The following is a 23896-nucleotide window of genomic DNA, read 5'->3' as shown; positions in this document are numbered from 1 at the left end:
CAGTCATTGCATCTGACCACACCTCGCAGCCACCTGATGGGCAGCTGGGGGGGTGGCGGGCCGCGGGGGGAGAGGGCCACGGGGCAGGACCCACCTGCTGTCCTGGATAGAGGGCACAACCCTCTGGCCCCCCACCCCCTCAGCGAGCTCCGGGGGGCGGTGGGGAGACCAGAGACCGAAGGCAGGACCAGTCCTATATACAAGTAAGGCCTACATTTCATCAGAGCAAAACGATTCATTCTATTTTGATGCGAGTCTGAGGTTGGATGCACGTTGGAGAAGCCTCGCGGGTGACCTGGCGGGATGCACGCAGGCCGGGCGAGCCCGGCTCTGGACGAGGCCACCAGGAAACCCCGGGGTCCCTGCGTGGTTCGGTAACACCAGTGGTTGCACATAGGCGTTTCGTTTCCTTGAAGAAATCCTGGAAAATGCTAAATTTGCAAAATTCTATTCGTGTTCATTTAAAAAAGTTTCTTTTTATGTTCTAGCTATTATTTACGTTTGTGTTTGTTTGTTTGTTTGTTTGTTTTTTGCAGAAACCTGAATAGAAGACAGACGCGCGCGTCAGAGAAGGTCCTCCACCGGCACCCTGCGGCCGGGCCGCCCGGATGCGGTTCCCGATGCGGTTCCACACGAAGCACGGCGCGGCCCCCGCCGCTGCATGGGGGTCTCTCGGAGAGCGAGGGCGCCGCCGCTTGGCAGGTGAAAGAGAATGAGAAAGAGCTGCAGGAAAGGTCAGGCTCTAGGCACAAGCCTGCTCTGTAAGAAGTTTTTCACGCTACGGATGGGTCGAACGTCGTTCTGGTGTTTGCGCCGCTCAATGAACGAGGTCAGTCTGGACGTGTCCAGGACGCCCGCGCCTCTGCCGTGGCCGTGGCCCACCTGCAGCCACTGCTCCTGGAGGGCCAGCGCAGCCGAGGGGCGCTGGGCAGGGTCCTCTCGGAGGAGGAAGCACACGAAATCCTTGGCCTTCTGGCTCACTCCTCGGAAGTAGTCATCCGGGAAACTGAAGTCTAGTCGGCAAATGTTGAGGCACGTCTCCTCCACGCTGTCGTCCAGGAACGGGGACACGCCGCTGAGAAGGACATAGGTGAGCACTCCCACGCTCCACGTGTCCGAGGTCAGGGAGACGGGGTTCCCCAGGATGATTTCGGGGGCTGCGAATTCGGGGTTCCCCAGCAACTGGTGGATGTAGTAGGTGGTGTTGAGTTGGACAGCATCTCCGAAGTCGGCCAGCTTGATGGTGGGCTTGGCTGAGCTCTGGTCCACCAGGATGTTTTCGGGCTGGAAGAGAGAAGACAAGAGTCATGTCCACCGCCGCGCTGCAGGCTCTCGGGCGGGCGGTGTCACGTTGGGGGACGCTGGAGACAGGAGGAATCTCCCGGCAGGGGTGGGGAGCAGGGATGGCAGCCCAGGGCAGCTCAGGTGAGCGGGGTGGGGGTGGGGGGTTGGTAGGGTGTGTGTCGCATCAGGCCGCCTTAGGAAGTCGGGCATCCCTGTTTACTCCCTGCACTGCTGGTGATGCTCCCTCTTCCTCGAGTCACCCCAGCCAGCCCCCTCCAAGCAGCACGGCCCACAGGAACTGCCTAAAGTTCTCACATCACGTTTGTTGACCTCAAATGCTTACCTGGAGTTTTACTGATTGTTTATGTGACTGAAAGCAAACTTTTAAAAGCAGAGGGTAGAAACCAGCCCCTCCTGCTTGCCCCCTGACCCCATCCCCTGGGGGCCCCTGGTCTGGACGGGAGGATAAGCGGAGCATGGGCCCGAGCGCCCACACACCCCTCCCCCGGCCCCTCACCTTTAGGTCCAGGTGTGCTATCCTGCAGTTGTGAAGGTATCGGACGGCTTCCAGAACCTCCCCCAGATAAGCCCTGATCTTCCCTTCGGTGAGGTTTCCCCAGCGCACCACGCAGTCCAGGAGACGCCCCTGGTCAGCCCTGCAGCGGGGAGACATCGCGTGCCGGGTCACATCAGCGATCTCTGGGGTCTGATACGGCTGGATTCCCGTGGTGCTGTTCTGACCACGACTGCATCAAGTGGGTGAGGTCTCTGCAGCCTCACTGGAGACTCGAGCAGGAGCCCCGAGGGCAGCGGCTCAGGCCCGCCCCTGAAGGGTGGGTGGCAGCACCCCTGGGCAGCTGCCGGGTTGCCTGCACCAGGGAGCAGCCCCACCTCCAGGGCCTTCGTGTCCCCACATGTGACATGGGGCATGTGCAGGCCAGGCCAAGGAGAGGAAGCTACGTAGAGGCAGCCTGGGGGCAATACCAGCAGCACCAAAGCTACTGAAAAAGTATTTTTAATATCGAAAAGCACAGTGCTGCCACGCACTAGCCACCCGGTGCCTCTGATGAACTTATTTCACCCTCAGGACAACCCTCTGAGAACAGCGCCTTCAGGTCTTCCTTTTCCAGGTGAGGAAGAGGCGCACAGAGGAGGCAGGAACTTGCCCCAGGCCTCACAGCTGGCGAGGAAAGGCCGGCAGGCAAGGAGGTGGCTCCCGGAACCCTGGTCTCCGCTGCCCTCTGTTGGCAAAAGCAAAAACCACAGGACGACCGGCTACTTGCGGCAATGGGGAGACACAGGAGCGGCCTTTGGCCGCGGGAACAAGAACTGTGGAAAGGGCCGTGAGGTCAAGCTAAGTGGTTCCTCAGGAAATGACTCCAGATGCTGCAATTTTAAAGCAGGGAGGGAGGCTCTGCAGGCTTCTGAGGGGGACCTGGTCTGGTGAAAGATCCCTGGGGAGGGCGAGCAGTAGCTGTGCGCCATCAAACCCCTGCGGCCCGAGAGGCGCCCCAGTCCCGATAGCCCCGGGGCCGCCCACGGCCTTAGCTCCTGGGAGCCCCAGCAGCAGCGGGACGCTGGGAGCTGAGGCTCCGGGGGCGAGCGGGGTGCACGCACATTTCCAAAACCAGGACGTAGCTGGTGGGGGTCTCGAAGGTGTCCAGGAGGCCGACGAGCAGGGGGTGCTGGAGGCCCTGCAGGGTGCCGAGCTCGCGGGTGACCTGGTCTCGCTTCATCAGCTTCTTGTTCACGAACTTGGTGGCCACTGCCCGCTTGGTTCCCTTCTGGTCACACTTCTTCACGACAGAGAACCTGCCCCTGGAAAGTCGGTGGAGGCCATTTTCAGAAACCGCGTGTGTCCTGGAGAGCAGAGGCCGCGAACATGCACCCCGCCACCCTGGGGGGCCCCGATGGCCTTGCTGGCGCCTCTGTGTGCCGCGTGGCCGTCGCTCTCCTCCGAGGGCAGCCCCTGCCCCTGCCCTGGGCCAGACAGCGTCCAGCTCTGCTCCCGCGGAAACTCCCTGAGACTCATCTTTACTGCAGAGGGAAGGTGAGGTCGCCCCTCCTCGTCTGTCTGTGAAGTCCCCCCTTGGTTCCTTGATCCCCAGCTTCCTAAATGCACACTCACTGTCCTTGGGCTGTCCGTCATTCTCTGGAATCCACAACCACGTAAGCTCTCCATATGCATGGTATTAAATTTTGGCCTCTCCGCTAGTCAGTCTGATGTCAGTTTTCCTGTCTGTCTGTCTGTCCAGCCTCAGAAGGGACCAGGTGGGAGGGAGTTTCCCCTGGGCCGAGACCCCGTGAGCCACGTGAGAGGCCTTAGCAGTGCCTTGCCCTTCCCTGACCTCAGGCCTGAGCCTGCCATCCCAGGGCGGTCGGGGAGGGCACTGACTGATGAGAACCAGAGTAAGCCCACGGCCAGGGCAGACAGCGGCAGGGGAAAGTGGTCACGACCTTGCTTCTCCTCCCACGAGGGTGGCCCTTGTTTCTCCTCCCTTAAATCTGGGAGACTTGGGCTGTTTGACCCACTGTGTGCTGTGTTGACTTTTGAGGCTGGACCTCAAAAGGCCCAGCACTTTCTGCCTTTGCCTCCGAATGTTTCTCCCACCACGTGGAGAGGATGAAAGTCTTGGCGCAGAGGCCTACGAGCCAGTGAGGCTGCAGACCCGTGCGTGGGGGCGGGGGTAGGCCAGCTCACCGAGCCCAGGCAAGACCCACAAAATAAGTGCGACATGACAGGTCCCTGCTGCCCTGAATCAGCAGATGCTGGTGGGCATTTGCACGGCTGATAGACGTGTTGGCGGACACGCAGGTAGGCGAACAGCAGCTGCTGCCCCAAGCCCACAGGGTCAAGTTCAAAAGCCCGACAGGGTCAAGTTCAGTCACATGCTCCGGGCCTCTGGGCCCCCCGGAGCCACGTGAAAGGTGAGTGTGTGTGGACTGGATGGTGAGCAAGAAAGAAAAGCCTGGGTGCCCAGGCTGGAAGAGGGTGGGCTGCCCCTTCTGGACAGAAACAGCCCCGTCTCACTCTGCACAGAGACCCCAACACCCCCAACCTCCAGGCACCGTGAGACCTGGGGACATCTCCCACCTTTATCAGCTCTTCTATGACAGATTCCATGAGAGAATGAAGTCCTACAAGACATGGTTCGAATGACTATTTTCTGTGTCCTTCCAAGGGCGGACCCAGCCAGCGCTGCTCCCAGTGGAGCAGAAGCGTGAACCCGTGACGTGTCCACAAAGGCCAGGCCTTGGGGCTTCATTCTCTCCTGAAGACGGGTTTCACCTCCCTGTACATTTACTTCCCTTCTGTTTAACGTGCAATGCAACCTCAGGCCGCATTTCACACAGGGTGCAAGTAACTGGCCAAGCACATGGTGGTTCACCCTCTGCCTCGAGGCCCCGCCCTGCGAGCGCTCCACAGCAGCTTTGGGCTTGGGTCGTACCTGCCGAGCTCGGCCACCTCGATGTAGAAGGAGTCAAAGTTGTCTTTCCAGGTCACCATGATGCCATCACTCCCTGGACCTGCAACGAGAGCAGCATGTGCCTGAGCTGGGGAGGGCGGCGCTGCCCCAAGTGCGGTCACCTGGCTCCTGAGCTGAGGCTGTGGGGAGGTGGGGGCGGTGCTGAGAGAAGCACACGGGCTGCAGGTGGGGAATCGGGTTGGAAAAAGATGGATTGATGGGGTAGAAATAATCACACACTGCCTTTCCCGTTATCTTCCTGCTGCAGTAACCATGGTACGAAGACTTGTCCATCTCTCTTATTTTTAGTGGAGAGTTAGTTAACAAAAAACTCCCCTGCACAATTGCTGTGGTATCTTTTAAACATGAGCACATCGTGACTCTTTACCTTCAAATGCAAGATTTTCATTCTTTCTTGGGCCGTGATCCAAATATCCTAACTCTTCCTTGGACTTCATGAGATTAAAATGTATGCAAGGAAAGTTTAAGACAATTTGGTTTCCTGTGCACAGTTCAGATTTTTACCCCTGTGCTCGGAAGCAGTTTCCCACCGGAGGCCGCTGCAGATGCAGTGAGACGTCTCAGCAGCCCCCACTGCACACCTGGTCTTGTGCCAAATGGTATTTGGAAATCAGTGCAGCTGGCTCCTGCACATCTGCGTCAGGGGCACCTGCAGGAAATCCTAAAAGGCCTGAGATGTGGGTTCTGCCTCTCTGGCTGGGGGCTTAGCAGAGGAGAGAGAACAGGGCGTCAGACCAGACGGACAGGGAGGGTCCCGTGGCGGATGCCTCGCTCATGGAAGGGACAGACGACATGGCCACCCAGGACGGGTGCTGCTCGGGCCCAGGACAGGCAGGGAGTCGGCCCAGCTGAGTCGGCCCAGCTGAGCTCCGGCTCAGCTTCCCTTCCTTCCTTTAATGTATTTTATAGGAGGTTTGCTTGGATCCACTGGGATTAGCGTCTCAGCGCCAAAGATGAGTAACTGGGTAACAGTGAGTTGGGTGGATGTGAGGATATGCTGGAGTCCTGAGAGCAGAGAAAGCACCTTGTCCAACTCAGAGGCTGGAACGAGAGGCCCAAGCGCCCTGTGGCCAGGGGTCAGGCCTGCACCGTGTGTGCCCTGCCCAGGACTGGGGCTGGCACCCGAGCTCCCACTGGAGGCCCTGGGAGTGACTCGTTACAGGCTCACCTCACGTCAGCTGTCAGGGGACACACACCCTGGCTTGGGCAGCTTACCTAGAACCCTCAGACTGGCCGCCGAGGAGGCCGAACCCATGTCATTGACGGCGATGCAGGTGTAGATGCCGTCGTCCTCGGTGGTCACGCCGACGATCTTCAGGGCGGCCTCTCCTAAGTCACTACCACGGAGAAGAGATGGTCAGGAGGCCCAGCCCCGGCCACCACCTCGCCCTGCGGCCCTGCAACCTCTGCCCTCTGGGGTCACGGGAATTAGGAGGCCATCTCCGGCTGGAGGTGCAGTGGGAGCTTAATTTTGGTTGCAGAGCCACGTCCGAGAAGCTCCCTGGGGGGCCCTCACCTGTAGGAGATGCTGTAGTGGCCGTCGTTGCTCAAGGTGTTGTGTTCAGGGCCCTTCCAGGTGACGGAGGCCTTGGGGCGGCCACAAACACGACATCTGAAGACAACGGTCTCCCCTGTCTCACACGTGACCTCGCTCAAGGGAATGACGAAATCTGGGGGAACTGCATGCGAGAGCCGGTGGTGAATAGGGGTGCCCGCTCTCCTCCCGCACCCACCGCTTCCCTGGCTCACAGATGAGCCCAGAGCCCCACAGAAAACCCGTCTCCAGGCCGCGCCCCAGACCAGCACCCTGCACCCAGCACCCTGGGGTCCGCGCCCCAGACCAGGACCCTCGCACTCACCGTCATAAATGTAGCTGGGATTGAGAAGCTGAAACGGAAAGAGCACAGGGCATGAGCCAAAGCAGGAGCTCAGGTGACCGACGTCCACTCCAGGGGTACTGCCTCCCCCGAAGAGGAGCAGAGGCCTCCCTCGGCCTCCGCGGGCACCAATCAGGACAGGCCTGTGGGGCGCGCGGAGCTTCGCGTCGGGCTAATTTGGAAGAGCCGTTTTCTTCTACCCACAAACTCAAAAGCTGCGTGAACACCAGCCGTCCGGGTCTCTCACCCTTCGGCTGAGTCCGGCTGAGCCCCAGATCCTCCCTCCTGCACAGTGGTCAGTGCCCTGACCCAGGGTCTTCGGATTCCCTGTAGGGCGTATTTCCTTTTATTCCGGGCAAAGCCACGCAGATTTAAGGCCGCCTGATTATAGGGGAGTAAAGCTGATGGACGCAGCCACCGAGGGAATTTGCTAGAACCGGTGAGTCTGGCTCTGCGTCCAGTGCCCGTCCCCACGGCACGAGAGGGCAGTGAAGGAGCCTGGGCCACGGCTGCCTTGCATGCCCTCTGCTCCGGAGACGCCAGGCTCCGCTGCCTCCGGAACCTAGCGACGGTGTCCTCTGAAGCTACTCGCACACCTGGCGAGGGGTTCTCATGTGTGCCTGGTTCCTTCTAACTGGGGGTGCACCGTGCCAGCCTGCAGGGTCCCACCAGCCCCTGCCCGGCCCCGGGGCCCTGCTCGTGGGCTGAGGGAGAGCGCTGCAGAGGCCGAGGGAGAGCGCTGCAGAGCAGGCCGGGTGCCGCTGGGACCCCCGCGCCGCCGCTCCCCGGGAGAGACGCGGGCGCTCACCTTCACAGATACCTTGTTGCTGAGTCCTTCTCGCGATTTCCGGTAACCGTTCTCCAACTTGCCTTCCCGTTTGCCGTCCTTATCTTTTTTCTCAGATTTTTTCCTTAAACGGAGTGCTGTGTGCCAAGATGTTGACTTCCTAGGGGGGACATGACCCAGTTAGTCCCCCTTCGACCGCAGGGAAGGGGGCGCCAGACCCTCCAAGATCTGAAGCCGCAATTAGGACAGAGTTCTGGCCTGCACTCTGTGCCCCACATACCATGTCCCCCCTCACTCCTATGATGAAGTTTAATTTATAAGTTAGCAGAGTAAGAGATCAGCAATAGCTACTAATACAGCGATTATAAATATGCTACAACAAAATTTCGTGAATGATCTCGCGCTCCTGAAATGCTGTTTTGGATGTAGTATTTGCAGAGTGTGGGCGACTGAATCAGAAAGCCAAACTGGGAAGAGTTTAAAACCAGCACCCAAATTCAGCTTTCTTTAAAATAACGTTGTGGGGCCTTTCTGGTGGTGCAAGGGGTTAAGATGCAACCCATGAAGCAGCATGAGTTCCATCCCCGGCCAGGGAGCTACCCACATGGCGCAGCAGACCTCTCCTGACTCGCCTGCTGCTCCTCTCAGCAGTGTATTTCAGTCGATCTGCCTGTTCTGCTCCCCGCTCTGGCTCTGGTGATCCTCTCACCCCCCACACCTCTGGCCTGTACCCCAGTGCTTGTATGCATGAATAAATAAATCTTTTAAAAAAACAACGTTGAATGCAGCAACATTGGTTTCAAGTTTCTTAATGGAGTCAATCTTCTAGTAGCTATAAAGCGTGAGGGTGATGGCGTTTACACAGATCTTTACCTCCAGCTGACAGACGGGCATCTTCACCCATGCGTGCCCAGCACACCCCTCTCAATGAGTTGGGGGTCCCGAGAAAGTCTGAACCCCCCAATCCTCCAGGTACTAAACTACTGACATGTTCTCTCCAGCAGCTTGAAAAAGCGTGCTTATGCATGCGGCATATGAAAAGAACCTGCTAGAACATGGCTGCTCACGGGAACCCCGTCTTCACTGTGGGTTCCACGCCGGGCTCAGAGAGATGAACCCGCAGACAGACACCAGCGCAGCTCCCTGGGGTGGCGTCACGCTCCAGGGCCTCCAGCCCCCGCCCTGGCCTCAGCGCCAGGCACTCACTTGAGAGTCCCGTCGGGGTTGTCGATGATGACTGCGCTGGTGTGGCCCAGGACGAAGCCCGGGATCCAGCCCTCGGCGGCGGGGCACTGGTCCGTGGCGGCGCGGAACACCAGAAACATGTTCTGCTGGTTGCTGGCCAGAACTTGAACGACCTCTCCTTGGCAGACGTTGATCTCATCCTCCTTCACTGCCGTGTAATCGTGTGTCACCAGCATGGTGGAGATGTTGCTACTGCTGCTGCTTTCACTCTGCAGAGGGCAAGACGGAGAAGGCAAGACGCGCTGGCGTGAGATCCGCCACCGGAGGACCTTCGGTGGGTCACGATGCCCAGCAGGCCCCCCACAGGCCTGGGCGCCTGCTCTCCCCGCTCTCTTTGGCTCACGGTGTGCCTCCCTGTCAATGACCGAAAAGCTGGATTTCTCTAGAAAGCCACTGAGGAGCGCTCTCCAACACACCCGTGATGACCCTGGGTTTTCGGAAGCCTGGTTATCATTGTGGTCCCATCGTCCCTGCGCCCTGAGCCCTCACGCTGGTGCCACGCTGAGTGCTATCTCTGCGGTGGGGAAGGTCGTGCTTATTTTGAAAAGTAGGATGAAATGGCAAAGCCGCCTGGAGTAGCTCTTCAGTTCCCTGGCGGATTGCATGGTGGAGGAGCACCCAGATCTGCCAGATAACAAGCTCAGGGAGAGGGTAGCGCCCTCCTCTCTTGCCTGACTAGAAGAGAAAGCCTGAGACCTGCGAAGGAAAGCAACTACTTTATCTGCTCTCGGGGCACGCGCCTCTGCCTTCTCTGCGCCCCTCGTGGGGGGCCTCTGAGGGGCCCGCCCGGCCGACTGTCCCCAAGGCCCGTGGTTTCCTCAGACAGCCAAGAGCAGCTGTGGGTGCCCCTGGCTCTGGGACTCAAGTTTTAGGAACAGACCCTCATGGGGCACAGCCTGTCTCCTCTTATCCTGCAGCCCCACAAATCTCCCAAAAGATTACCCTATCTTTGGGGTCCGTGACTGTGACTAACAAGCAGCAGGCACTCTGCAGGCGCTCAGGAGCTCGGCCCCTGAGACAAGGTTGCAAAAGGAAACAGGCCTAACTAAGGCCGCGCTTCCGAGCCCACAAGCTGAGAGGTGGTAGCTAAACAGAAGAATCACAGGCAGCATGTCCCAAGCGGCCATTCATGAAGGGAGCCTTTCGCTCCAGGGGAGGAGGAAGAATATGGGGCTGCTGCCCGATCCTGACCTACAGCTGCCCACGCCCCTCGGCCAGCAGCGGTAGGCACCCTGCTCCTGGCAGCTGGCGTCCGGAGGTGGTCACCCACGAAGCTGTCGGACGGTCAGGCGTCCCCAGGGTTCTGAAGAGGCCAGCCTCTGCTGGGCTCCGCCCGGGGAGGGTCCTGGGCCAGCGCAGGCGTGACTGTCACACGGCCCTGCCACATGTCTGTCGGCCCCTGGCCTACTAAGCTGCTGTTGGGGCGCGCCAGAGATGGCCGCTGACCACTGTCCTGAGCCAGGTCGAAGGGATGAGAGAGGAGGGCCCTTGCTGCTGTCCTCTGGGAGGCAGCGCCCAGGCAGCCGCCACGCCAGAGCGCTGGGGCGATGGGTGGAGACTCCCGGGGATGTGCAAATTCAAACCACAGGAGCTCGGCTGAGGGGCCGGCCGTGGGCCCCATCCCTCGTGGGCCCCCCCTGTGTCCACCTCAAGCTTTGGCCTGTGCATGCTCACTGATAAGCTTCATCCTTCAGTATCCCGGCTTATCTAGTGACACCCTAGAGTTTGGAGACCACAAAGCTAGAAAACGTCAACAAAAAACAACTTCTCCGGTACAGTTGCTCTTGGTAGCACCCCGCCCCCCCACCCCGGAGTTGTCTTTTCAGTACTTTGCCATATTATAACGGCTTTTTGTGGCTTCTGAACACCTCCTATGTGCCAGCCGTCTAAAATCTCTCATCTGAAGCTCACAGTCGCCTTGTCAGAGGCCCAGTCTCCACCCCTAGAGGGTGAGGCTGGTGGACTTGCCTCCCCCCCCCGCCCCCCCGGGAAAGGCAGGGCTGCGTCTGTGGTGCTGTCCAGGGGCGTGGGTGTGGGAAGTGAATCCGCACCCACATGACTCCTTTCAGCAGAACTTTCTAGAAGGTGCCCATTGAAAGCAGAAGAAGAATTGGGGCTGTGGGTTAGTCACGGCTGCTTGGCTGTGGCCCAGACAGCTCCGCAGAAGAGGTCGAGGAGGAAGCAGGTGAGAGCTGGCCCGCGGTGGACGGAGGGCCTGGGGATGGGGGTGTGTGGGGCAGGACCACGGTTCCTTTTAATGGCTGTATGTGTCAGTCCCGGAGGACTTCTTCAAGGCCCCAGCTGAGGCCCTGGTGCTCTTGCCAGGCCGCTAGGGCCTTTCCATGAGACATTCTGACTCATCTGAAACATTGGCACCTTCCCTTTCCACGTCATCTACTGCATGGAAAGTGAGAACCGGAGTAAGAGGGGACTTCTTCGCCTAGAACTTGCCGGAACACGTGCCACTGCTGTGCCTCGTCTCAGGGGGAGGAGGCCCTTCTTTGTGGATACCCAGAGACTACGGGCTCCTGCGTTGGAGCCGCTGGGTGTTCCTTCTGAGACACGGACCCGGGGCCTTGGCGCTCAAGGGCCAAGTGTCCAGGCTGGGATGGACGAGCTCAAAGCTGCCCCCCGGCCCACGCCCCGGGTCCTGGCCGCGCTGCCCAGCGAGTGTCCGGCCGGGTGCCGGCGCCTGCAGCCTCTCGGGGCTCCTGTCCCGTGACCTCACCTGCCAGCCCCGCGCGTCACACACAGAGGGAGGCCGCGCCACCCCGGGGCCCGGCTGGGCCCGTGACAAGGCCGCTGGCGACGGCCTCTGCGGAGGAAGCCTGTCCCCACCGCTCGGTTTCCAGAGTGAGACTCAAGGTCACCGTCACACATACCAAGGTCCGGTTCTTAATCTCTTCCTCAGTTAAACAGAGGTGGAGCTGAACACAGAGAGGTGAGAGGAACAGGAGGAAGGGACGCGGCCAAGTGAGCCCCGCCAGGCACGCCAGGAGCTCAGAGGAGAGAGACATGCAGAAGCAGGTGGTGGTGCAGAAAGAGAGACACAGACCCTTTTAGGGAAATGTATTTAAAAATTTATAAAGCAGTCAAGCGTACACTCGCGAGCGCGGCTCTGCCCTCTCTCGCATGCCTCCGGGAAAGTGCTGTGGGGGGCCGTCTGCGTGTCGGACACCGCGGGGCGGGACAGTGAGGAAGCCGGAAAGGGGGGGCCCCCACCCCGGCAGCGCCTGGGCCGCCAGGGGGGCCCGGGCGCGAGGGGTGCGGCTGCTGCAGCCCGCAGGGGTCCCCGCCGGGGCCGCCGTCGGGCCGCGCGGTCTCTCGCGCCCGGCGGGCCCGGGGGGCGCGTGTGTCCGCGGGTGGTGGGGGGGCTGGGGGGGGCACGCCCGCCCCCCGCGGTCCGCTCAGGCTGCTGAGGGGCCGTGGAAGGTTCCAGAGGGCCCGCGTGTCGGCGAGTCGCGGCGCGGCGCGGCGGCTTAAGGCAGAGGCGGCGCCCCGGGCGGCGGCGTCGGGCGCCGGGTTAGTAGCGGCCGGGCGGTTAGTGGCGGGCGGCGGCGTCCTCCGGCGGCGGGAGGAGCTGGCGCGGGCCGCCGGGCGTTCTTACCCCGTTGCTGTGCGTGGACTGCACGGACTGCTCGCTGGCCGACGAGCACGTGCTCATGCGGTCGGTGTCCTTGCCGGGGGCCGCGGCGCGGGGCGCCGGCCGCTGCGGGGCGTCGCCGTCGCCCGGGAAGGCGAAGGCGCCCGGCCGGCCGGCGGGGGAGGCGGGCGCGGGGCTCCGGACGGCGCCCCCCTTCTGCGGCGGGCTGCGGGGCGGCGGCTCCTGGGCGCGGGGCGCGGCCGGCGGCGGGTCCAGGGGCGGCCCGGGCCGCGGCCTCCCCGGGGCCGGCGCGCCCGGGCCGCGCGCGCGCCCGTCCTGGTCCTCGCGGGCGCCGCCGTCGGGGCTGGGCTGGCGGGCGCGCTCCGTGGCCTTCGTCCTGGGGGGCTCGGCGCCCTCGGCGGCGGGGGGCGCCCGGCCGGGCTCGGGCGCGGGGCCGCTGCTGGGGGGAGGCGGAGGAGGGCCCGGGGCGCACGTACCTGACATCTTGTCCGCCTCCGCCGGGCCCGGCGCGGCGGCGGACACCAGCACCGGCGAGTGGTGCCGGACGGGCTGCGGGATCCGCGACGGCCGGCTCCGGCCCGCGCTGGGGGCGCCGCCGCCGCCGGGGGGGCCGCCGCCGTGGTTGCCGCCGCCGGGGGCGCCCCCGCTGTGGTTCCGCTGGTACTCGATGGGCGACGTCAGGGCTGCGGACAGGAGACGGGGTTCCAGGGGCGCCGCGCGGGGCGGGGGGCCGCGCAGGCGGAGAGGGTGGGCGCCGCTCTCGGGCCCCGCGGTCGTGGGGCGACGGGCAGCTTCCACCCTCAGGACCCCGAAACACGCAGCCCGCAGGCCGCACCCGGACCCCCGGGGCTCCAGGAGGGGCGACCTCAGGACCGGCAGGGGGACCTCAACTGCCCGGGGCGGCCGTGCAAGGGCCTGCCCAGCACCCCAGAGGTGCACAGAGCCCCCCGGGGCTGGGACGCCCCACCCACCCCTCATTACAGAGCCGCTGGCAGGAGACGTGCCCAGGAAGATACACGGACACACGGACACACGGACACAGTCTGAACTGCTAAGGCCCTGGGGACGCAGGACAGCCCACCCCGCCCTCCTGCCCCGAGGCCTCCGGCGAGAGGGCAGCGGCGGCCTGGCCCGCGGCCTGTGAGCTCACGGGGGGCGGGAAGGCGGAGAAGGGGCTGACCACCTAGATCTTGCGCACCTGACCCCCTGGAACAGCCTGTTCACTAGACTGAGGGTCCAGCAAGCGCCAACAGCATGGCCTACGCATGCGTGCAATTTGGGAGGCTGCTTATTTTTTAAGGATGGTGAAAATTTAGTGATTTCCCCCTAGTGACAAGCTACGGATTTGCATTGAGGGCACCGCTCAAGATCAGCGCAGTTAAAGAGCCCTGCGTTTGCTCTAGGGCAGGGGTGTGGAGGCTTCTGCTTGGGCACAGGCACCCTCCACCCAGCTCCCCGCCCCCTGCCCCCTGCCCCCTCCTGACTGTAACTGTAACGGCCAGTCTACCCTTGGAGGGCAGCTTGGAGTTAACACCAGGCTAGAGATGGCAGGTGAGCTTGATTTTTCACGGTGTTCCTGGCTCCTGAATGTCACGAGAGGCACCAGGTGGCTTTATCGTGACAGAAACGACAACCTTCTTCTGGACAGGGCACGGACATGCAACATGGACACAGAGAAACAGGCAAAGAAATGACACGAAATGAGCCTTCGGCTGCCGAGTGAATTCTGGAAACTCCTCCGTGATCACCAAGTAAGGACGCGTCTAGGTCAGCAGTTGGAGGAGAGGCAAGCGGTTCGGGTCATGGAAATAGGGTCAGAGTAACTCTCTACAACGTAAGGACAGTGTGGCCGCTCTCTTTCGGGGAAGTCATCTCCTCCGAGGTGTTCTGCACATAATTACTGTATTGCATCCGCTGGTCCTTGGTAACCGCTGACGTCACGGAAGCAGGAAGAAAATAAATGTGTCCTTGTCTTCACAGAGGAGGGAGGTGTGGACGTGTGCAGTCGGACACCACTTTAAACTGCACTGAAGACTCTCCTGCACCTCTGGCCAACTCTATGTGCTGCCTTTGCTTTTCTCGAGCATTCCTTTGCCAAGACAGGGCTGGGGTGCGCAGTGCGTGCACAGTGGGGCCTGCCCTGGTGAGGAATGCAAGCCCAGGAGCCAGGCCCCGAGCAAACTGCCAGGGCAGCTGCGCCTCGGCTTCCTGGCCTGGGAGGCGCTGTCGCCCTTCCCATGAGGGTCGCTGTACACACACGGACGGTCTCAGAACGAGGAGGAGAGAAACAGGAACGTGCATGGGGGAAAGGAACTACACTGGGCGAGAGGACACACATTACCATTTAAGAAATTGCGCTGGTTTTCTAAAATTTGGTTGATTTCGTGGATCCACGCTTGCCGGACACTGGGACTGGACGAATGCAAAATGAAGGTCTCCACCACGTCACCCGTCCTCGACGTCAGAGCAAACTTGCAGGGATCGTTTTCCACATTTTCCTCCAGGCAGAGGCAACTCACCTTCAAACAAATCAAAGCACTGTTCACAACAGCCAAACAGTGGAAGCGACCCGAGGGCCGTCTGTGTGTACAAGGGGGCACCCTCAGTCACAGAGACGTCCTGCCCCGGGCCAGCATGCGTGGGCCAAGACACTGTGCTATGCGAGGGATGATGGTCGTGGGAGAACTACCTGACTTCACCCACAGGGGCGCACCAGCAGTGGGGTGCAGACTGGGGCCGTGGAGGTGGAGGGCGAGTGATGGGCTTTGGGGGAAGGCGGCAGCGTTTCATGGTTCCGAGTTTCATTTTGCAAGATGAAGAGTCCTTGGAAGGCTGGGGGTGACCCGGGAAGGCTGGGGGGGTACCCCTTGGAAGGCTGGGGATGCCCGCAAAGGCTAAGGGTGACAGCTGTACAATCGTGTGAACCTACGGATTGCCACGGAAGCCCCTGCTTACAAAGGGTCAAGATGGTACATCTTGTGTGTGTGTCTGTTTTCCGTAGTGAGTAGCCCAAAGCCCATCTGTTACTACTGGTCCAGTGCAAAGTGCAGGTCATCATATGCCAAGTTGAAACCAATGCTTTTGGGCCGAGCTGTGTTTTCACTGCCTCAGAAATCATTACCCTGGAGCTTTTCAATGACTTTTAACTGGGGAAGTGGAGAGGACCGAGAGTTTAACTGACAGTTTGACTAATTAGCCAGAACGCCCAGGGATTACCTGCTTGCAAAAGTTCTACAGCGTGCCCCGCTGTTACCCTTACTTCGTGCTCAGGAATTAAATGACACCCTTTAAAAAATCCGGTATATTAACATAACGTGTGTTAAGAAGTGATGTGTGGGGAGTGCAAGGTAACGCTACTAAACAGACTAGGAAAGTAACAGACAAAGAGAATTTTCCTGTTCTGGTGACTGACGGTGGGTGTGGTGGGCCTGAGGCCCAGCTCTCTGCAGCCAGAAGGATGGGGGTGGGGGCCAGCGTCCAGGTATGTGCTGAGGTCTTGGGGCTCAGGGGGCCTCCGAGGGCTGCCCCTGCCCTGACAGGGGCCCAGGAAGCTGAGGGCCGGAGGCCCCACACGGGAAGCGCGTTCCCTTCTGGCAATAGCAGCCACAGCTCAGCAGCGGGAAGGGGCAGGCGTGAGGACGCTGGCCTCGGGATCATCTGCTGCTTTTCTCACTGTCCCCCTGCTCTGTCCCCTTTACAGGAGCCTGGGTCGTCTTCAATTATTTTGTCTATTTATTATTTGTCGTTCTCTGCCATGAGAGAACAGGCTACCCCAGGGCTGCCTATCAGCTCTGGCCCCAGGGCAGTAGCCCAGCTACCAGCTCTGAGCCCCAATGAGTGTTAGTGGTCGGAGAGCAGGTGGGGCTCAAGCCACCCAGGGAGAGGTCCTGTCGCCCTGCTGAGAAGGAAGGGCTGTGGTCAGAGGTGTGGGAGGGGGCATCAGCCCCCGGAGGGCCAGGCAGGAGAGAGTGCTGTGGATGTAAAGGTTCTGGAACCCACCAAAAAATTCTCGCAACACTTAATAAAGGAGCAGGACAGGGCATCATGGGAAAGGAGGCAGCTTGCAGGCAGAGGGCCAGGACCGAGCTGTTACCTTGATGCTGTTCTTGAACAGGAATCCCGGCATGGAGAAGCCTTTCTTCTTATCAAGGGGTTCGCTGAAAATGACAATCTGCTCGAAGAGGAAGACCCGCCTCTCCCTGCAGCGGGGGAGGAGGCCAGCGTCGTGGTCTGTGACCAAGAAGGTGTCCTGCAGGAGCAGCTTGCCCTGGGCGACGATTTTACCCTAAGCAAGGAAGAGGGGCACAGGAAGAGGAGAGAAAACACGGCCTTCTTAGTCCAGGCGGGCGAGGTCTGATTTCTTTAGCGTTCTTCCCACATACTGACAGATTCCTCTTTTATTATAGAGCTTAACTTCTCCTCCGTTCACTATAAAGACGTCTAGTCCCACATCAACAATGACCTAAATAAGAATTCTTGCCAAGCTTTGTATAAATTCACTGGCCTCAGCCACAATCAGACTGGCAGTGGGGCCTAGAGTGTCTGCTTCACCCGGGAGACAGGGGCTGCTGCTCCCGCTGGGCCTGGCAGCTCCAGCACCCCAGTGGGCCCCGCGGCGCTACACCCCAGCGAGTCCCCTAAGAAGCGCATGGGAACTGGAGTTTTCAGACGCTCTCCGGGTGCCCATGTGTGCTTATGTTGAGAACTACAGAACCAGAACCTTAAATCTGAATTCTCCAGCAGAACAGTAGGCAAAAAAGGGAAATCTCCCATCTCCTCACTCAATAGTTACATTTAAAGACAAAATATAAAAAGGCTGCGGTTCCGAACAGCTCAGCTCACAGGAGCGCCTGTTAGATGCAGGGGCACGTGGGACCCTGGAGGCAAGCTCCCGGGGTGACAGATAGGGAGGGGGTCCTGCTTCCCACAGCCTGCGGGAACCCCACCGTCTCAGCAGCAGGATGCCTGGAGACAGAGCAGAGTCCTGCCTGTGTCCACCAGGAGGCCCCCAACACAGATCACATGCACCCGAAAGAAGTCGGAGGTGGCTCCGTCGGGTAGAAGCGGAGGGAAAAAAGACAGAGGACTAAGTGTAAAGCGTTCAGTTTTCTACAGGGGGTGAGAAGGAGTCCCAGACTAAAGCAAGGCACAGCAGCGCCAGAGCCCGTATAAAGGAGAATTGCATTACGTCGAATCCCTGCAGCCGCCCGACGGTCATCATGTCGTTGCACCGCTTCGGCACGATGCACATGACCTCCACGGCTCTCTGGGGCAGGAGAGAACAGAGCAGCGTCAGCTTCCCCGGGGACGAGGGGCCCTCGTGACCACACGTGCATGCCCAGCGCAGACCCCGCCCTCCCGCCTGCCCACCCGGTGCAGGGGCTCAGGCAGGGGATGCCAAGACTGGCGCCCGCTGTGACCACCCTCCCTGGGCCTGGCCCCTCCGGGGACATTCGGGATTAATGGAGGGGCTGGGGAGCCGGGGAGTGCCCTGCGGGCACTGAAGTACCTCCAATTCCGAAGTATCCAGGCTGGCTTTTTTGGAGTACTTGAGGAAGTCCTGCAGGGAAGGAAGAGGACATGAGGGTGAGGTCTCGGTGCAGGGGAGCCTCCTGATCACATACCACGCCCAGGCATGGGGAAGCCCCTTCCTTCATTTCTCATTGTCCCTCCCAGTAACACGGGGACGGTGTCCCTCGGGGAGCTCAAGGCCAGACCAACTGGGTCCAGGAGGTTCTAAGAGGTTCCTGCCTCCCTCTGAGACAAGCGCCGGCTCTCTGTATCTAGGTGCTGCGTTTTATATTCAAAGGAATCTCGAGGCAACTGACACAGTCGTTTTCATCAAGGAAAAGTGTGCCGCTGCCTGTAGCTCTGCTCGGGGATTTCTGTCAGCCGAGGGCTACTCGTGAGCCAACAGAAAGGAACGGTGGGACCAAAAAACCTCATTTGATCCACGGCTCCAAGATCTGAATATAGGTAAGGCCAAGAAAAATCATTACTATTCAAAGATCTGTGGTGCGGAAAAAGTTCACTTTCACTGGCATTTGATTCGGAACCTGACGGGCATGAAACATGGAGGGGAGAAGGAGGAAGTTCAAGTATCTGAAGTCAGAAGTAACGAGACGGCTCTCAACTTCGCACAGCAGAGACTGCCCTCGCCAGCCCTGCGTCCCGCCCCGAGGCCGATACCAGGCCCACCCGCCTGGCCTCACCTTCAGCAACAGCTGGTACTTCATGATCCTCTGCACGGGCTTGATCAACAGATCTGTGAGCTGCAACCTGTGGCCGAGGCGCTGCTTCAAGTCCTGTGGTTTCAGGGGAGAAAGAAGGTCTCACGTGATGTCCCGTCAAGGGTCACTGTTCAGTCCTTGCAGTCACCGGGCGTGCGCAGGACAGAAGCCGTCAGTCAAAATGACCGGAGGCCACGTGAACCTTCTGGGCTGTCTTCAAGGTCTTGTAAGTTTGTTAAAGGACCTTCTCCATGCAATTGCTTTCTTTTGAGCATCAAGTATTTCATTTTGAGGTCCAAAATTTTGATCATGAATCATGAGGCTGAAGTTTAAAACCGATAAAAAAAGCCCATTTTAACAGTCCCCTTGGCCTTCGAATGAAGGCCAAGGGGAGTGACTTAGAATTCTAGTCACCTCTCTGCTTTATAGACAGAGACAAATACAGGTTTGGATTTCTCGTAACCGAGAACCACCATTTTCGGAGGATGGTTAACCTTCTGGGAAATAAGAATATTTTAATATGTCAATGTTACAAGTGAAATAGAGTATTATTTCGGAAATCAATTGTAAGAAAAGATCCAGAAATACTTTGTTTCTATCTTAGGTCTTACCTCAAAAAAGGTATCAATGTATTCAGAGACAATGTGCTCGGACTTTGGTTTATTTTGACAATAAACTATGTACATGTGCAGCCTTCTCTCCTGGAAAATGAAGGCAGACAGGTTAAGGCAAGGGGCGCCCAGCGGCACAGCCCGCGCGTCTCGGCTATCTTCAAGGAAACAGTTTGGAACACAAGTGCCAGGTGCAGGTGCGGGGGCACCTTCCAGATTCACAACGTCGTCAGCACCTGCCCCACGGCTCCCCACGCACAGCCCGGGGTCCCTGCCTCAGCACCAGAGGCAGCGAAAGGACATGGATCTTAACTCACTGGTCCCTCTTGTCCCCCGACTGGCTGGAGACCCTCACGACCCCCGCCCACACACACACCACTGCCACGAAAGGAGCAGGGCCGCAGCCTCTTACAGACTTTACGTGAAAGAGGCCGAGGCCAAGTATTTTTTACACCTGGGTATCTAGCGGACGTTTTCTTGAACTTGAACAAAATAAGCCTGTCATTTAAAAGCAGACAACTGCAATGTCTGTTAAAAATGAAAATGTAGGATTTGAAACCAAAATGAGAGTTTGGAAAACACGCCTCTGCCAGCGTGCACCTGACGAAACGTGATGACTCTGGGAAGATGATGGCCGACATGCAGGCTCTGATCTTTGATGTCGTGTGGGGAAGGCCTGCTGAGGCCAGGCGCCCTTACCCTGGCATCATGAGCTGGGGCACAGGGGAGAGGCTTTAAGTGCAAGGCCGCTGAGTGGACTGAGACAGTGAGGGCCATGCGACCGCTGGGTTTCTAGAGTCCATGTGCAGCTACGCTCGAGGGTTTATTACCCGCTAGGCTTTGCTGTGGTACCTAAAAAACTGTTAACTACCTGGAAAGGCTACTAAAATACCTTTCTCTTTCCAACTATACACCTGTGCGAGCATGGACCCTTTTATATATGTTTCAGCCAAAATCATATACCACAAGACAATGATGTAGAAGAGATAGGGCTGTTTCAGGGAGTCAGGGACCCAAGAAGATTTGTAAAAACTCTTGTCATTCCTTTTTTTTTTTTCATAGAGCAATATTTCAGTGAGAAACTTCTAATGTCAACACACATTTTAGCTAAACACAAATACCTGGCGGAGTGTTAAACCCACTGCACCTTTACGTACACCTGCCCGGACCACCCCCCTCTCCCCCAGGCCCCGCCAGGCGGGGAACGGAGCAAGAGGGTCAGTCCCAGGTGGAAGGGCTGGAGGGGGCTTTAATTCCCATTTGCGATCACTGCACCGTTTGATTTTATTCTTAAAATAAGCACGTGTATAACCTACGTGCTCTGCTTTAATCGGACAGGCCAGTGACGAAACGCAACCTACCAAAACAGGCTATCAGTAACGCTGTTCTACTCACATGTTTAACAAAAAGGGATCCTAGTTTTTCCGGATCTTCAAGGCACTTCTCCAACTCTCCTAAAAAAAAGCTGAAACGAAAGGAGAAATATTAGTACCACTTCCAATTTGGCCTTCTAACTAGATGGAGGTTTCTATTTGCAAAATAGTTTGTTTTGACATGAGCAATTCCAGACATGATGTGCACAGAAAACACTTTGTTAGGACAGAAAGCAGAAAGAGACACAGTTCAAAACAAGGCAGAACAAGACCACCTTTGACTGGCGGCTTCCCTTCCACGGGACAATCAACATGTTTGCCCGTTTTTAAAAAACAAAATTCCCTGGCTAAGTACTTAGTCAAAAACATCAATATTGCAAAGCAATTGGTCATTTCTATTTCCAAAAACTTGGTCCTTAAGTTTCCTATTTATCCAATTATAATTTTAAAAGGCTCAAATTGGATACTAGATAAAAATAATATGTTACCTGTACCAGTTTTATAAAGGTTTCACTCCTAGGTTATAAGTATTAGCTCCCATTAAAATGAAAACGAGGAATAGTCTTAGGTCAGCTGCTCTTCACTACTTCTGGGTTGTAGCTGGCTTTACGATGTGTGCCCAGCGTAATGATCACTTACTCTACTAATATTTACCATTGTTATTAACCAGCAAAGCAGCTTACCAGCTACTGCTGTGCTGAACTGTCCAGTGCTTGGGGTCTTAATGTCCCCCAGCTCTGCGGAGACTCACTGGCCAGACACTACCCTTGGTGCCACTGCTGCCTGGTCACCCACGCTCCTAGGGTGTAGGCTAGAGGTGCGGGGGCTGAGAGGATTCACCAGAGACAGAATGGGGAGCAGAACAGGCAGACTGACTGAAATACACTGCTGAGGGGAGCAGTGGACGAGACAGGAGAGGTCTGCTGCATCATGTCGGTCAGCTCCCTGGCGGGGGATTGAATTCAGACCACAGTGGCTGGTGATAGCTTGATAGTGCTGAGACTTAACCCATGTGCCACCAGGGAGGCCCCGCTTTGCACCAATTGACCCAGCGCTCTGCACGAGTAACCCCCACACTGTGACCCTGCTGTGTAGCTGAGGGGGGCGGGCAGACGGGGAAGCCAAGGGCTCAAGGTTGGGTCTACATTCCTAAGAAGCTGGCAGTTGGGTTCGGTGCCCGGGGCCTCCAGACACCCCTGGATGGAGCAGCATGAAGAAGATAATGAAACATGACCCCAAACTCAGTGCACTGGCGTTCCCTGTGTGCGAGCCAGCGACCTCCGTGAGGCCACACAGCTAATAAACTAAAGGAGCCATGACTCTCCTCCGCCATCTGCTGACATGACATGGTTTACTGGGGCGGGGCTTCGCTCCACCTGGCGTGCTACCCCCTTACGTACTCTCGGTGCCAGTCGTAGATCTGATGGATGTTGCCAAACACGATTTTGTCTTTGCCTTTCATGTCGTCGGGGACGCCGTCCTCCTTCATGAGCGCCATGTAGCCCTGCGATGGAATTAGGACTCCGTTAATGTAATACTTTTGCTCACCTAATTAAAAGTGAGTTTATTTCACCGAACACGTGGGAACCAAGTCATGCTTTATCGACTACTAGTCGCAAAGGACACGCTAGACCTGCGCGCAGTGTTGTCATCAGTGTGTCCTCTAGAAACAAGAGCTCTGTGTGAAAAATGGCCTCCACTGGCACTTGAAACACCCCGCGCCAATCACTGCCCCGTTTGCTCTCCCCAAACTGGTTAGCATCTGCAGACCAACATTCTTCTAAGGGACCGAAAGTTTTAATGAATGTAAAACACTTCATGAAACAAATCACCTTGTCAGCCTGTAAATGTTAGCATTTGGCCAGAAACATCTCTACTCTGTTCTCAGCACTTATCTCTTATAAACAGATTTTCTTTTCTTTTTGGATTATTTTACATACTTTGTATATTTGTATAATTTGTATAAGGATCTAAAGATACACTTTTCACAATATGATTTTTTTTTTTTAAGATTTATTTTATTTATTTATTTATACATGCACTGGGTACAGTCAGAAGTGCGGGAGGGTGAGAGAATTCACCAGAGCCAGAGCGGGGAGCAGAGCAGGCAGAAGGACCAAAGTACACTGCTGAGGGGTGCAGCGGGCGGCAGGAGAGGTCTGTGCGCCATGTGGGACCCTCCTCTGGTGGCCGGGGAGCAGCCGGGGATCGAACCGGCGCTGCAGAGGCCACGGGCAGCTTCGCAACCCAGCGCTCAACCGCTGCGCCACCGGGGAGGCCCCACAATATGATTTTTAACAACTGTTGGTGAAATAAGTTACCAAATTAAGATCTAAAACTTTAACGCAAACAGGATCCTGCCTGGACAAGAACGTTTTAAGTATTTCAGTTACTTATTTTACCGTTAATGGTGATGATGGACAAACTGAACACCTTAAACATTCCTGTTATATAATTATCAGTCACGGCTATTACTTTAGTGGGAAATACACCCCCAAGGTGTTGTCTTGCATACACTTATAAAGCTGAAAGAGTAAGCAGTGACATTTCACACCATAAAAATAGCTTTTTTGATGAGTTGTGTTTATTAATATAGTTTGAACTTAATTGCAGGGAAAGAGCCCAGAGATGCCCCAGGGCAGAAGCAGTTTTGCTGTAGCCACACAGGCCACAGCCATTAATGTCAACAAAAGCGTGATCCGTTCAACCTGTGCCAACTCTAAGCAAATGGGCCAGTGTGACTGCAGGCCAAGCTGGGCACCCAGGCGAACTCAGGGTGGAGCTGACCCCACAGCTGGTCACACAGCTCTGCAGCCAGCGGTCTGGTGTCTGCAGTGATGTTCCTCTAAAGTAACTGAGGGCCACACTCTGGTATAAGTACCAGTTGGACAGGATCATTTAGAAAATGATAAAAAAGTGACTGTGGTAAGACAACTGGTTAAATTTTATTTTTCCGACTTTGTTGGCTTTTTTTGGCCAAAAAGTTTTTTCGAGATTTGTAAAGCTACCAGGGCTCAGCTACTTAATGCGATGCCCCCGAGACCCTCTTAGGGCCTGAGAATGTTAAGTCAGTGAAAGCACGTACCTCCACCACACAGCCCAGGTCGCGAACATAGTCGCGCTCCGTCTCCACTAACTCTTGCAAGACGTAGCTGGAAAGAGAAAAAACAAGCATTTACAACCCAAACTCATTTTCTAAATGCTTGCTTCTCTCAGCTCCCATGCCCACTGGCGTGTGCCATTTGTCAAGCTTGACAACCAGGCCTCAAGTCTCGAGCACCTCAATCATGGACAGGGTCTTGGGAGACCGGTGAGCCCATGGAGGTCACGAGACACTTCACAGTCAGGGTGAATCCACAGCTCTGCATTCTGATTATACATGAATAACCCACAGAGG

General features: G+C 57.5%; 1 protein-coding gene across 1 annotated transcript in view; it reads right to left on the bottom strand.

Moving 5' to 3' along the window:
• Positions 1-650: 650 nt before the first annotated feature.
• Positions 651-23896, bottom strand: part of TRIO (trio Rho guanine nucleotide exchange factor) — a gene marked incomplete at its 5' end in the record, with an annotated part of 242520 nt that continues 219274 nt past the window's right edge. Inside the window, 19 exons of the mRNA XM_084233661.1 lie at positions 651-1284; positions 1802-1940; positions 2902-3102; positions 4734-4812; positions 5988-6109; positions 6289-6451; positions 6632-6659; positions 7458-7596; positions 8643-8890; positions 12289-12968; positions 14627-14804; positions 16379-16570; positions 17474-17551; positions 17795-17845; positions 18498-18590; positions 19127-19216; positions 20522-20591; positions 21900-22003; positions 23585-23651. Coding sequence (XP_084089787.1) covers positions 736-1284; positions 1802-1940; positions 2902-3102; positions 4734-4812; positions 5988-6109; positions 6289-6451; positions 6632-6659; positions 7458-7596; positions 8643-8890; positions 12289-12968; positions 14627-14804; positions 16379-16570; positions 17474-17551; positions 17795-17845; positions 18498-18590; positions 19127-19216; positions 20522-20591; positions 21900-22003; positions 23585-23651 — 3271 coding nt within the window. The 3' untranslated portion in view covers positions 651-735. The remainder of the gene's footprint in view (positions 1285-1801; positions 1941-2901; positions 3103-4733; positions 4813-5987; positions 6110-6288; positions 6452-6631; positions 6660-7457; positions 7597-8642; positions 8891-12288; positions 12969-14626; positions 14805-16378; positions 16571-17473; positions 17552-17794; positions 17846-18497; positions 18591-19126; positions 19217-20521; positions 20592-21899; positions 22004-23584; positions 23652-23896) is intronic.

The sequence above is a fragment of the Talpa europaea genome (genome assembly GCF_964194135.1).
Source record: "Talpa europaea genome assembly, chromosome: 5".
Lineage (NCBI taxonomy): Eukaryota > Metazoa > Chordata > Mammalia > Eulipotyphla > Talpidae > Talpa > Talpa europaea.
The sequence above is the reverse complement of the archived record's forward strand: the minus strand, read 5'-3'. Positions and strand labels throughout refer to the sequence as shown.